At 41.7% G+C, this 14,379-nt stretch overlaps 1 protein-coding gene across 1 annotated transcript in view; it reads left to right on the forward strand.

The window, feature by feature from the left end:
• The first annotated feature begins 2,165 nt into the window (after nt 1-2,165).
• The window catches only part of LOC121554989 (receptor activity-modifying protein 1-like), a 73,283-nt gene continuing 61,069 nt past the window's right edge, over nt 2,166-14,379 (forward strand). Inside the window, exon 1 of the mRNA XM_041868735.2 lies at nt 2,166-2,699. Coding sequence (XP_041724669.1) covers nt 2,642-2,699 — 58 coding nt within the window. The 5' untranslated portion in view covers nt 2,166-2,641. The remainder of the gene's footprint in view (nt 2,700-14,379) is intronic.

Below are 14,379 nucleotides of genomic sequence, written 5' to 3' on the forward strand. Positions count from 1 at the left end.
ACTGATAACAAGTTCAAACAGGTGCCATTAATACAGGTAACGAGTGGAGGACAAAGGAGCCTCTTAAAGAAGAAGTTACAGGTCTGTGAGAGCCAGAAATCTTGCTTGTTTGTAGGTCACTATAATTTGCAAATAAATTCATAAAAAATCCTACAATGTGATTTTCTGGAGAAAAAAAATCTCAATTTGTCTGTCATAGTTGACGTGTACCTATGATGTAAATTACAGGCCTCTCTCATCTTTTTAAGTGGGAGAACTTGCACAATTGGTGGCTGACTAAATACTTTTTTCCCCCACTGTACTTTAAAGAAGCACTCAGATAAAATTGGTAGTTTTCTCTTGCTCTCTATTTGCTGTATCATGAATTATATAAACTGATTTGCCTGGCAAGAACATTCTTTGTCATATTATTGAATTCTATCTGCATCAGAAGTTGTAGAGATAGTGATTGACCATCATCAGTGGTCTTTTTTTTAATTTATTTTTTTAAAGCTCTATCTGAGATTTTTCTTAGTTAACCATAACACTGTTTTTCTCTGCTGTTTAAAGAAATCATGTTTCACCATGTAAGTGCTATTGTGCTGTAGCTCTCGTACGTTAATTTATTCCTCTTTTTGTAAGAGCACCGTTGTTATTTGCACTGTATTTAAGTGTATTGTAGATGTAAAAAAACCCTGCTCTAGATATTGTCACCACACTGATTTGTATGTACATTGAACATCATTACTTTTATAGGATAAGTAGGCTAGGATGCCAGTAGCAATTTTGTACAATGTCGTAAATTCTTCAAGTAAAAAAGTATTATAAAAAGTGAATTCTTCCATTTAAGATCTCTGGGCCTTGAGAAAATGTTGATCTATTCCTGTACATATACTATTATCATGAATGGTATGTCCATCAGCATCGATTGATTGATTGCATATAGCGCCTTTGCAGATGCTCGAAGTGCTGTGCACTCTGAAAATAAAAGGTTCCTGGAGTGTCCTTTAGGGGTTCTTCAAAATGAAACTGTGGGGTAACCCATATTGAAGAACCTTTTGGATTCATTTTTGGATTCATTTTTGTGGTAAATGTGAGTGAAAAAGCTGTTTTGATAATGGTTTTCATACACATACCTTGTCCATAATGTAGAGGCCTATGGGATTTTCATTGAAGAGTTAAGGGAGGAGGATGGTACATGTGATCTGCATAACATACCAATACCAATTGACGGGACTCACCTCTTCCACCACCAATGTGTAGCACCTACTTGGGTGATGCATGGTTGGCAACCATTTCTGCCAGAAGGCTCACCACACATCAGCTATTGATATATGCCAATTAGCAATGAGGAACTGGAATTGGAGCTGTAATTTTGTGTTGATATATTTTAACACTAGATGGCAACATTAGGTGAGGTTGGACTGTACCGCTTTATCATCAAGCTTGCTCAACCTGTGTGCTGGGAACTCGGAAAAATACGAGGTCAAATCATGACGTCAGTGCTCTTCTGGTCGGAAAGTCGGAGCTCTAGAAAGGTTCCCGAGTTGGATGACCGTTCAAATCGAGTTCTCAGTTGTTTTAAACGCACTGAAATCGGAGATTTCCGAGTTCCCAGGTGCTTTGAACGCAGCATTACCCACGGAATAGCTTACCTACATTTACATTTTAGTCATTTAGCAGACGCTCTTATCCAGAGCGATTTACAGTTTTTTAGTGATTGCATACATTTTCATACTGCCCCCCCGTGGGAATCGAACCCACAACCCTGACGTTGCAAACGCCATGCTCTACCAACTGAGCTACACGGGGCCTCCTGTGTAGCTCAGGGATGCATGCAGACAGACAGACAGACTCGCTATCAGGGATAATCAACTAGATTCAGCTGCGGTCCGATGTTATTCTTGAGCGGATGGTCAGGGGGCCGGAACATATTTAAAAATAATGTCAAACCTTGCTTACATTTGTATGCGTGGGAATACTTTGGAACAGATTTCCAAAATTAAAATAACTAGAAGCTGATTTGCTGGAGTTTTTACAGTCTTATGTAAAAAATAAAAATAATGTAATGTGTTTTGCTCAGGACGTGGGCGGCCAAATCAAATCAGGGGAACCCTGGCCTACATTCTGGTGATGCTCCCTTCTTGGCGCTCTCACGCACACACTGTTGGTGTCAGTCAAGAGAACGCACGCTCGAGACCAACAGTTCACTGGAGGCTCTACTCTGGCTCAGTGAATCTCGCTTGCGCATGGTTGGTTGGAGTTGCCAAGTATGTCCTCGTAGTGTACGCAAGGTTTTTGTAGTGGAACTTACAATTTTTGACTTGTCAAGCCTCGATGTTGGTTGCATTCATTTCAATGATCGAGAATCTATTTCGTAAAGAAAGTTGACGGGATATGCTACTCGGAAAGGGAACTCCCGATGACCGGTTCCAAGTGTACCTCTCCCGAGTTTTTGCGCAAGGTGATAGTGACCGTGACGACAGTTGAGCTGCCTTTATAGTTGGCTGAGAGGAAGGAGTCGAATGCTTATGGCTTACAACCGTGTGTTTCTGTGACAGAGTCGTCTCGATCGTAGTGGAAAATTGTGAAGCTTTATCGTCTGTTTCGTCTTAACGCTTCTCCAACTTCTGGCATTGGACAGTCGTTTTTAAAGAAGACCATGGCATCGGATACCACATCTGTGTTGTCGAAACAGGTGCTCCTGTGGCTTGTTGTAGGTAAGTTTTGGAGAGACCCGCAGCGCACCGCTATCCTTGATCCCGCTCAACGCTTTCTTTCATTCCGTTTCTACAAATGATGCCTGGGCATGATGGTTTATCATTCATTAATGAATGATGACCAAAACACAATTCGATAGAAACTGCAAAGATGATCAAGTAAATAAAAACGAACCCTTTCATCATGTCAAATAATTGATTATTAGTAAAATATGAATATTATTAAATCATATTCATATTTTTAGAGATTCATATATTCAATAATTTTAGAAAACATGAAAAATAATAGATTCATTTTAACAAATAAACGTGCTTGTCTGAGCCATAGGGGTTGACTTGTATATATGAAAGTCGTCATCGTGAATCCGAATGATTAAATACCTTAAGGGCATTTTCGTAACATTTCGTGAAAGGAGGATGCTCCAGACACGGAAGGTGTACTTAGTCTAAGTGGCTTGTAAAAATATAAGGTCAATAGGACATTTAGACTTCACAGCAAGTTGGAGGTGCTCGAAACGGACCCATCCACACGGGTCAATTATCTGTTTTAATTAATCATGCATAGCTCCCTGCTGCTGAGGAAAATTAATTTCACACTTATCTTAACCAGCCTGCTGTGCTGAGGTCTGATGATGCGTGTTGCTGTCTGCACGATCTGCTTCCTTTTACTCTCCTACTTTCCGTTCCCTTTGAGCACGATCCACGTGGAGCCTCTCTGTAATTCCTGTACACCGACAGGACCAAGACATGGCACCTCATAACTATTGAACTATTTCTAAGAATAGGCTAGTATTCTCTTTGCCTATTAAAAAGCTAGGTTTTTGGCGCTGTCTAGGCTACTGTTAAAACAGATGGAATACTTTGACCTACCTACCTGAGGTGATGATAATTTTCAAATGATAGTTCACATCATTAAATATTATATGATTAATAACGTTTGTTTCATCCATGATAAACTAGGCAATTGTGGATGCCTCGCATAGTACACGGTAATGGTCTGTAACGTTTAACTGTGTGAGAGTCTGAGTCATAACTGCAGAAGGCCAGTGTGTGTTAGGACCCATACAGCAACTCTGACTTTTAAATGAGGGAACTCTTATTATTATTTTTTTATTGTTTTTACTCTCAAAACTGAGAGCATAGAACATCCCTTCCTCCCTCTTGTTTTGTTCATAACAGAACCTCAATCAATACATAATAACCTTTTGTGCTAAATGCTGTCCATACTACTGTACACGTAGAGCCCTGGCTAGAAATCACAAGAAAATCATATTTAAAACAAGCTCAAAGAGCATTTACAGAGCTTGTCTCAGTCTCCCTCTATTTCCCTGGTGTCTAAATAAAACTTTAAAAATAGCTTAAATGAGGGTGGAATTTCACTCTCATACAAAATAAAATACATTTAGCGGTATGTTTTAGTTGTGTTATCCCTGCTGGTTGATCCAGTGAGGCATGCTTAGCTTAGCTGCAGTGTTGTTTTAATTTAAGATGTACAATTAACAGAGGGCTCCTGAATAATGAGTGACTGTAGGGGTGCCAGATTAGAGGGAGCATTCTTGGGTGACGCACCAGCATGCTTTTCCTATATGAGGTTATTCTCTGGCAGGGACTAAGTTTTTATATTGTGATGTTGCAAAGCTGTCTCCTGTTGTTTCTCAGTTCGGTTTCTTTGGAACTCGGATCTCCTGTGAACCCTGTTTTTCATCATTAGTTGACGTCACTCAGAGGGAGTTTATCGAGCATTCAATCAGAGGTGCTGACAACACGGCTGAGGGATTGATTTAGGGTGGAGGTGGTGGGAAAAGGAGAGGGGGTGATGTGAGGCCCAGAGGAGTTAGCTAAGTAGTTTAGGAGACAGAGTGGGAGGTGTACTGCTGGTAAGGAATAAAATGGAGGGAGGGAGGAGGGGACAAGGGAGACCTATAGGAGTTGGCTAAGTAGCTTAGGAGACAGAGCGATGGTCTACCGCTGGTAGGGAATTAAACAAGGACCCCATGGGATGACGGCAGCAGGGAGAGAAAGGTCAAGTGTGCCTCTTCCCCCCCTTTCAGAGCTGGCTTTGTGTGGCAATTAACACTGATCCTCTCACAGATTCATTACCCTCACAGGAGACTCCCCACTACTCTCTCTGGCCCTATCCCTAACACACATACTGTAGACATACAGTTAAAGTCATTCAGTCATCTGTCTTCACTAGTGTGTGATTCTTTACTTTTGTTTTGGACACATACTCTGCCCCTCTCCAACAACACATTATACATCATCACCATTCCTGGGGGAAGGAATCAGTTGACGTGCAGTTATCTAAATTAATCTCAGTTTGGCAAAGAGAATTCCTCTTAACTGGAGAGATTAATAAGAAATTGAGGAGGTGGGGCCAAGGTAGGCAGGAAGAAAAATTGAGATTGGTGTTTTGATTGTTCTATGACTACAGTTGTCAGCTCTGCTGTGTTCTCAGGTCCAGTTGGACTGGTGGGAAAGACCCACCCACCTGTGATTGGACTGATTGGGTTAATCTGCCGTGAACAACATTATGTCTGGAGAGATCGGGATGGAAACCATGCCTTTTATGTAGTTGTGCTCAAGTGTAACATGATAAATATCTGGATTTCTCTTTCAAAACTACAATATCTACAACTCTTTGTATGGTCAGTCTCCCATATTCAGTGAGCGGACTTCTGCCAAATGTAGCATGGCAATAGACCCATATGTTTTGCTTTAACTCTGTTCATGGAGACCAACAACTTAGAAACAGCAGCATTATTTAATTCACACACTGGGCAGCAGAGCTGATTTTACAGCCCATTGGCTTTCATGCCTGTCTTATAAAGCACATTTTAACCTTATATAACAAAGGCACAGCATCACTACTGGCTGCAGACAGAGACATCCAATGGCTTCTCATTAGTGACCCAAAATCCAGGGAGAGAAGTTATGAAAAGAGACTCCTCTCTTCCATCGGCATAGTATATGTATATATACAGTTGAAGTCGGAAGTTTACATACACCTTAGCCAAATACATTTAAACTCAGTTTTTCACTATTCCTGACATTTAATCCTAGTAAAAAATTCCCTGTCTTAGGTCAGTTACGATCACCACTTTATTTTAAGAATGTGAAATGTCAGAATAATAGTAGAGAGAATGATTTCTTTCAGCTTTTATTTCTTTCAGCACATTCCTAGTGGGTCAGAAGTTTACATACACTCAATTAGTATTTGGTAGCATTGCCTTTAAATTCTTTAACTTGGGTCAAATGTTTCGGGTAGCCTTCCACAAGCTTCCCACAATAAGTTGGGTGAATTATAGCCCATTCCTCCTGACAGAGCTGGGATGGTGTTCTTCAGCTTGCAAGCTACCCCCTTTTTCCCCAAATATAACGATGGTCATTATGGCCAAACAGTTCTATTTTTGTTTCATCAGACCAGAGGACATATCTCCAAAAAGTACGATCTTTGTCCCCATGTGCAGTTGCAAACCGTAGTCTGGCTTTTTTATGGCGGTTTTGGAGCAGTGGCTTCTTCCTTGCAGAGCAGCCTTTCAGGTTATGTCGATATAGGACTCGTTTTACTGTGGATATAGATACTTTTGTACCTGTTTCCTCCAGCATCTTCACAGGGTCCTTTGCTGTTGTTCTGGGATTGATTTGCACTTTTCGCACCAAAGTACGTTCATCTCTAGGAGACAGAACGCGTCTCCTTCCTGAGCGGTATGACGGCTGCGTGGTCCCATAGTGTTTATACCTGCATACTATTGTTTGTACAGATGAACGTGGTACCTTCAGGCATTTGGAAATTGCTCCCAAGGATGAACCAGACTTGTGGAGGTCTACACATTTTTTTCTGAGGTCTTGGCTGATTTCTTTTGATTTTCCCATGATGTCAAGCAAAGAGGCACTGAGTTTGAAGGTAGGCCTTGAAATACATCCACAGGTACTCCTCCAATTGACTCAAATGATGTCAATTAGCCTATCAGAAGCTTCTAAAGCCATGACATCCTTTTCTGGAATTTTCCAAGCTGTTTAAAGGCACAGTCAATTTAGTGTATGTAAACTTCTGACCCACTGGAATTGTGATACAGTGAATTATAAGTGAAATAATCTGTCTGTAAACAATTGTTGGAAAAATTACTTGTATCATGCACAAAGTAGATGTCCTAACCGACGTGCCAAAACTATAGAGTGCACTAATGTATGCACTCACTAAATGTAAGTCGCTCTGGATAAGAGCATCTGCTAAATGACTAAAATGTAAAAAATGTAAATGCTTCAAGCCCTCAGCTGGACAACTCATTGTGTACCACTAGCTCTTTGATTCAAATGAGCTGCATGCTGCATGTTAAGGAAGTACAAACAGCTAAAAAAAAGTATGATTAGAGGGACGCACGCACGTATATACATACATACATACATACATACATACATACATACATACATACATACATACATACATACATACATACAGTGGGGAGAACAAGTATTTGATACACTGCCGATTTTGCAGGATTTCCTACTTACAAAGCATGTAGAGGTCTGTAATTTTTATCATAGGTACATTTCAACTGTGAGAGACGGAATCTAATACAAAAATCCAGAAAATCACATTGTATGATTTTTAAGTAATTAATTTGCATTTTATTGCATGACATAAGTATTTGATACATCAGAAAAGCAGAACTTCATATTTGGTACAGAAACCTTTGTTTGCAATTACAGAGATCATACGTTTCCTGTAGGTCTTGACCAGGTTTGCACACACTGCAGCAGGGATTTTGGCCCACTCCTCCATACAGACCTTCTCCAGATCCTTCAGGTTTCGGGGCTGTCGCTGGGCAATACGGACTTTCAGCTCCCTCCAAAGATTTTCTATTGGGTTCAGGTCTGGAGACTGGCTAGGCCACTCCAGGACCTTGAGATGCTTCTTACGGAGCCACTCCTTAGTTGCCCTGGCTGTGTGTTTCGGCTGGAAGACCCAGCCACGACCCATCTTCAATGCTCTTACTGAGGGAAGGAGGTTGTTGGCCAAGATCTCGCGATACATGGCCCCATCCATCCTCCCCTCAATAAGGTGCAGTCGTCCTGTCCCCTTTGCAGAAAAGCATCCCCAAAGAATGATTTTTCCACCTCCATGCTTCACGGTTGGGATGGTGTTCTTGGGGTTGTACTCATCCTTCTTCTTCCTCCAAACACGGCGAGTGGAGTTTAGACCAAAAAGCTCTATTTTTGTCTCATCAGACCACATTACCTTCTCCCATTCCTCCTCTGGATCATCCAGATGGTCATTGGCAAACTTCAGACGGGCCTGGACATGCGCTGGCTTGAGCAGGGGGACCTTTGCGTGCGCTGCAGGATTTTAATCCATGACGGCGTAGTGTGTTACTAATGGTTTTCTTTGAGACTGTGGTCCCAGCTCTCTTCAGGTCATTGACCAGGTCCTGCCGTGTAGTTCTGGGCTGATCCCTCACCTTCCTCATGATCATTGATGCCCCACGAGGTGAGATCTTGCATGGAGCCCCAGACCGAGGGTGATTGACCGTCATCTTGCACTTCTTCCATTTTCTAATAATTGCGCCAACAGTTGTTGCCTTCTCACCAAGCTGCTTGCCTATCGTCCTGTAGCCCATCCCAGCCTTGTGCAGGTCTACAATTTTATCCCTGATGTCCTTACACAGCTCTCTGGTCTTGGCCATTGTGGAGAGGTTGGAGTCTGTTTGATTGAGTGTGTGGACAGGTGTCTTTTATACAGGTAACGAGTTCAAACAGGTGCAGTTAATACAGGTAATGAGTGGAGAACAGGAGGGCTTCTTAAAGAAAAACTAACAGGTCTGTGAGAGCCGGAATTTTTACTGGTTGGTAGGTGATCAAATACTTATGTCATGCAATAAAATGCAAATTAATTACTTAAAAATCATACAATGTGATTTTCTGGATTTTTGTATTAGATTCCGTCTCTCACAGTTGAAGTGTACCTATGATAAAAATTACAGACCTCTACATGCTTTGTAAGTAGGAAAACCTGCAAAATCGGCAGTGTATCAAATACTTGTTCTCCCCACTGTACATACTGGTTGACTTACCATTAGGCAGAAGAGGCAATTGCCTCAGGCCTCACATCATCAAGGGGCCTCATGAACTGGCCATAAAAAAAAATATACAAATAAAACAATACAAAAGTCTTTGCTTGAGGCCTCCTCATGCTCTGCTCGAGGCATAATAAAAAAATCCCTATCAAAATCTGTCCGTTTAAGCTATCCGCCAATGTTCGGCCTTCTGCGGTGGAAGGTGGCTGAGCTACAGCGATGTTTGTCACACCAGGAGACATCCCAAAAATCGGTCTTCTCTCAAAAACATCTGTAGCATCCGGACGTTTTGGGCTACACACTACACCCCTCTATAGAAAGATGTAACTCTCACAAACACAATGGTGTTCTCTGTTTTGCTCTACAACCCCACAAGTGCCACGAGACTCGTCTGAAGGACCATTCTTGATACACACGGGAAACTGTTCAGCGTGAAAAACACTGCAGCGTTGCAGTTCTTAACACAAACCAGTGTGCCTGGCACCTACTACCATACCCCGTTCAAAGGCACTTACATCTTTTGTCTTGCACATTCACCCTCTGAATGGCACATATACACAATCCATGTCTCAAGGCTTAAAAATCCTTCTTTAACCTGTCTCCTCCCCTTCATCTACACTGATTGAAGTGGATTTAACAAGTGACATCAATAAGGGATCATAGCTTTCACCTGGATTCACCTGGTCAGTCTGTCATGGAAAGAGCAGGTGTTCTTAATGTTTTGTATACTCAGTGTGTCTGATATTGGACAGACACTTTTTGATTTATTTAATTTCTTTCTGTTTTTCCATGTATGCATCTGTTATTAAATTGATTTATATGGGCTAATAGCAGTAAGGCCAAATGTTTCATCAAATCATTTTTGTATATCTTTTTTTATACCTACAGATGTCCTAAAATTTGAAATCAGATAGCTAAATGATCCTTGGTATGACTGTCTTAAAACAATTCCATATGTTAGCTTAGTAGAAACCCAACCTCGGGCCATTAGACTCTAGGGGGGTATTTAATACATAATCCACAGCATAATTATTAAGTTGACCATGCGTAAAGAGATATTCAATGTCTGATTTGTTATTGTTACCCATCTACCAATCACTGCCCTTCTTTATGAGGCTTTTGAAAAGCTCCCTGGTCTTTGTTGTTGAATCTGTGCTTGAAATTCAATACTTGACTGAGGGACCTTACAGATGTATATAAGGGGGACAGAGGGAAGGGGTAGTAATTCAAAAATCATGTTAACCACAATTATTTCACACAGAGTGAGTCCATGTAACTTATTGTGTGATTTGTTAAGCTAAATTTTACCCCTGAACTAATTTAGACTTGCATGAACAAAGGCGCTAAATACTTATGCAATAACTATATTTTAGTTATCTAATTTGTATTAATCTTTAAAACATGTTAGAATTGTTCTTACACTTTGACATTACAGATATTTTGAGTAGATTGTTGACAAAAAGTGACAAATACATTTGAATTTGAATCCCACTGAATACTTTTGCTAGGCACGTCATTCTCTTTTTTGCCAGACAGCATCAGATACGTGGGCTGCATAAAGTAAGACAGACGGGCGCTGTTCAAATCAAATCACATCTTATTGGTCGCGTACACATATTTTGCAGATGTTATCACGGGTGTAGCGAAATGCTTATTCGCTCGCTCGGATGCTTTCTCCGTTTAGATCGTTTCAGCCATTTGCGAATTGAAGGAAAGTTGGCGGGTGCACAGTGTACTGTTCGGATGTTGGAATTATTTTGGATGAATGTGCGAAGGTAACCTATTTTTTTAAAGCGATTTGTTTGACAATCGGATGAAAACATAATGACTGTTTGTTCTTGGCACATTAAAATGTCAAAAAAATTACTGTTAAATTACATGTCTTTACTATATCCCATAATATTTTGGGTCATACACACACACACATTTCAGTAACACTTTACTTGACACCTAGCGTCATAACACGTTATGACACGGTCATAACCATGTCATAACAGCTGACAATATACATATATTTAGACCTGTTGTGACATATATTGCGTTATTTTATGGTTGATTAAGACACCTACATAAGTGTCAAAACCCACAAAACCTACCGCGGTAGTTATTTTATTGACATTTTTTACATTTACATCATTTAGCAGACGCTCTTAGCCAGAGCGACTTACGAATTGGTGCATTCAACTTATGATAGCCAGTGGGATAACCACTTTTTCTTCTTCTTTTGTTATGGGGAGGGGGGAGGGGGGGAGGGGGGGGGGTAGAAGGATTACTTTATACTATTCTAGGTATTCCTTAAAGAGGTAGGGTTTCAAGTGTCTCCGGAAGGTGGTCAGTGACTCCGCTGTCCTGGCGTCGTGGGGGAGCTTGTTCCACCATTGGGGTGCCAGAGCAGCGAATAGCTTTTTTTTTCATTTTTTTTTTTTCACCTTTATTTAACCAGGTAAGCCAGTTGAGAACAGGTTCTCATTTACAACTGCGACCTGGCCAAGATAAAGCAAAGTAGTGCAATAAAAACAACACAGAGTTACATATGGGGTAAAAAACATAAAGTCAGAAATACAACAGAAAATATATATACTTTGACTGGGCTGAGCGGGAACTGTGCTTCCGTAGAGGTAGGGGAGCTAGCAGGCCAGAGGTGGATGAACGTAGTGCCCTCGGGTGTAGGGTCTGATCAGAGCCTGAAGGTAAGGAGGTGCCGTTCCCCTCACAGCTCCGTAGGCAGGCAACATGGTCTTGTAGTAGATGCGAGCCTCAACTGGAAGCCAGTGGAGTGTGCGGAGGAGCGGGGTGACATAAGAGAACTTGGGAAGGTTGAACACCAGACGGGCTGCAGCGTTCTGGATAAGTTGTAGGGGTTTAATGGCACTGGCAGGGAGCCCAGCCAACAGCGAGTTGCAGTAATCCAGACGGGAGATGACAAGTGCCTGGATTAGGACCTGTGCCGCTTTCTGTGTAAGGTAGGGTCGTACTCTGCAAATGTTGTAGAGCATGAACCTGCAGGATCGGGTCACCGCTTTGATGTTAGCGGAGAATGACAGGGTGTTGTCCATGGTCACGCCAAGGTTCTTTGCACTCTGGGAGGAGGACACAATGGAGTTGTCAACCGTGATGGCGAGATCATGGAGCGGGCAGTCCTTCCCCGGGAGGAAGAGCAGCTCCGTCTTGCCAAGGTTCAGCTTGAGGTGGTGATCCGACATCCACACTGATATCTCTGCCAGACATGCAGAGATACGATTCGCCACCTGGTTATCAGAAGGGGGAAAGGAGAAAATGAATTGTGTGTCATCTGCGTAGCAATGATAGGAGAGACCATGTGAGGATATGACAGAGCCAAGTGACTTGGTGTATAGAGAGAATAGGAGAGGGCCTAGAACTGAGCCCTGGGGGACACCAGTGGTGAGAGCACGTGGTGCGGAGACAGATTCTCGCCACGCCACCTGGTAGGAGCGACCTGTCAGGTAGGACGCAATCCAAGAGTGAGCAGCGCCGGAGATGCCCAACTCAGAGAGGGTGGAGAGGAGGATCTGATGGTTCACAGTATCAAAGGCAGCGGATAGGTCTAGAAGGATAAGAGCAGAGGAGAGAGAGTTAGCTTTAGCAATGCGGAGAGCCTCCGTGACACAGAGAAGAGCAGTCTCAGTTGAATGACCAGTCTTGAAACCTGACTGGTTTGGATCAAGAAGGTCATTCTGAGAGAGATAGCAGGAGAGTTGGCTAGAGACGGCATGCTCAAGAGTTTTGGAGAGAAAAGAAAGAAGGGATACTGGTTTGTAGTTGTTGACATCGGAGGGATCGAGTGTAGGATTTTTGAGGAGGGGTGCAACTCTCGCTGGACCATATTAAATTATCATTGTAATTGCGCACACATTGATGTCAGACATGCACCTACCCTAATGCTCTGTTGCTGATGACTGGGATGAATGCAGGAGCAGATTTCAAGAGCAAGACAAGACACCCTCTTTGTGACTGATGACTGACGTAAGGGCCTGTACGTGACAGGCCTATCTGGCTTACATGATTCTGATGGTTATAATGCTTCTTGACAGTGTCATAAAGTGTATTTTCTTAGTTCAAGTAAAGTGACACATCATAGTCCTAATGCTTCATGACAGTGTCATAAAGTGTATTTTCTTAGTCCAAGTAAAGTGGTCATAATCAATGTTCCCTCAAAAAAAATTAGGCGCTGAGCAAATGTCAGGTCTGCTGTGCACAAACGTGGACGTTGTGAAGATTCTGTGCAACTTCCAGCGTGCGTTTACTGTGAACACTGAGGCTGTACCCGCTTTAAGTTAGTTTCAGACAGTGGTCAAGTAGGCTACTGTGTGGGTGATGATAATGTATACCTACCAGAGTGGCCTACCATCAAAAACAATGGAGAAAATGCATCCCTGAACATGGAAATTGCTGCTCTATCATTCAGTCTACAGTAGCAGCCAATGTGTGTGGTGTTCAATGTAGGCCTACATCCCATGAGACTTTTGGAAAAAACATGCAGGGCTTGACATTAACCTGTTCATCCACTTGTCCTTCAGAAAAGGAGGTGACTGAAAATGTTGTGTTGTTTGATTCAAGAAACCACTTTACAAAATAAAATGCATTATTATTCCCATACCATTATTACAGAGAATCAGACAAATTATGCTACCGTATTGGCTACTTAGCTTATTCAAGCTTGTCTCAAAATACAACACTGCCCCTTTAATTAAAAAGAAAGCTCTTTACCCAACGCACTTTTCAAAGATGGCTAGAAATGTGCATGTTTTGTGCTCTTGTAAGAAGCAATCCCTCCCCTATTGCTGACTACAAATGATCTATAACTGGGCTAATAACTCACTAACTAGCAAAGGATATCAACAAAATGTGCACACATGGCTACATGCAGCTCTCGCTTTGATCTCGAAACAAGCACTCACGACCACTCATGCTGTAAACACAGTCCAGTTCAAAGTATATGGCACAGATCCATTATGGCAATGGTCTATTTTAATATTGGCCTACTGCAGCTCTGATTGGTTATGGCGCACCGGTCTGTGTGTGTATAGTACGGGCCTGAGTCATGCCTGTCAATGCAATAGAATCCTACTCTGATGCGTTCTGCCTACAATAAATCTCTTGCATAGTTAGTTTTGCATACTAATAAGTCTTGCATAGTTTATGTTTCGGTATGTTCCATTGAAAGTGGCTAATATTGCGTTGATTCGATCACAATTCCCACAGTAAATGGAAACATTGATAGTGTTAACTAAGGGGGAAAACTCTTGAAAGTTGAGTGAAGTTCAATCTCATGCTTCTCTGCGCGGGCTGATATTTATTCTGCACACATGCATGCACACAGCTTAGAGGGAACATTGGTCATAATGCTTCTTGACGGTATCATAAAGTGTATTTTCTACATGTTCTTTAAAATATGATGAAAAAGACATGACTGTAAATAATTCATTACAACAACAGCAAAGGATTTAAGAAACAAACTTTAAAACAAAAGGTAACTTTCGAATAAATGTGGGTTTTGACACTCTTATGTAGGTGTCATAACCAGCCATAAAATAACACAATATATGTCACAACAGGTGTAAATATATGGGTCATGACAGTGT

Source organism: Coregonus clupeaformis, chromosome 40 (genome assembly GCF_020615455.1).
Source record: "Coregonus clupeaformis isolate EN_2021a chromosome 40, ASM2061545v1, whole genome shotgun sequence".
Taxonomy (NCBI): Eukaryota; Metazoa; Chordata; class Actinopteri; order Salmoniformes; family Salmonidae; genus Coregonus; species Coregonus clupeaformis.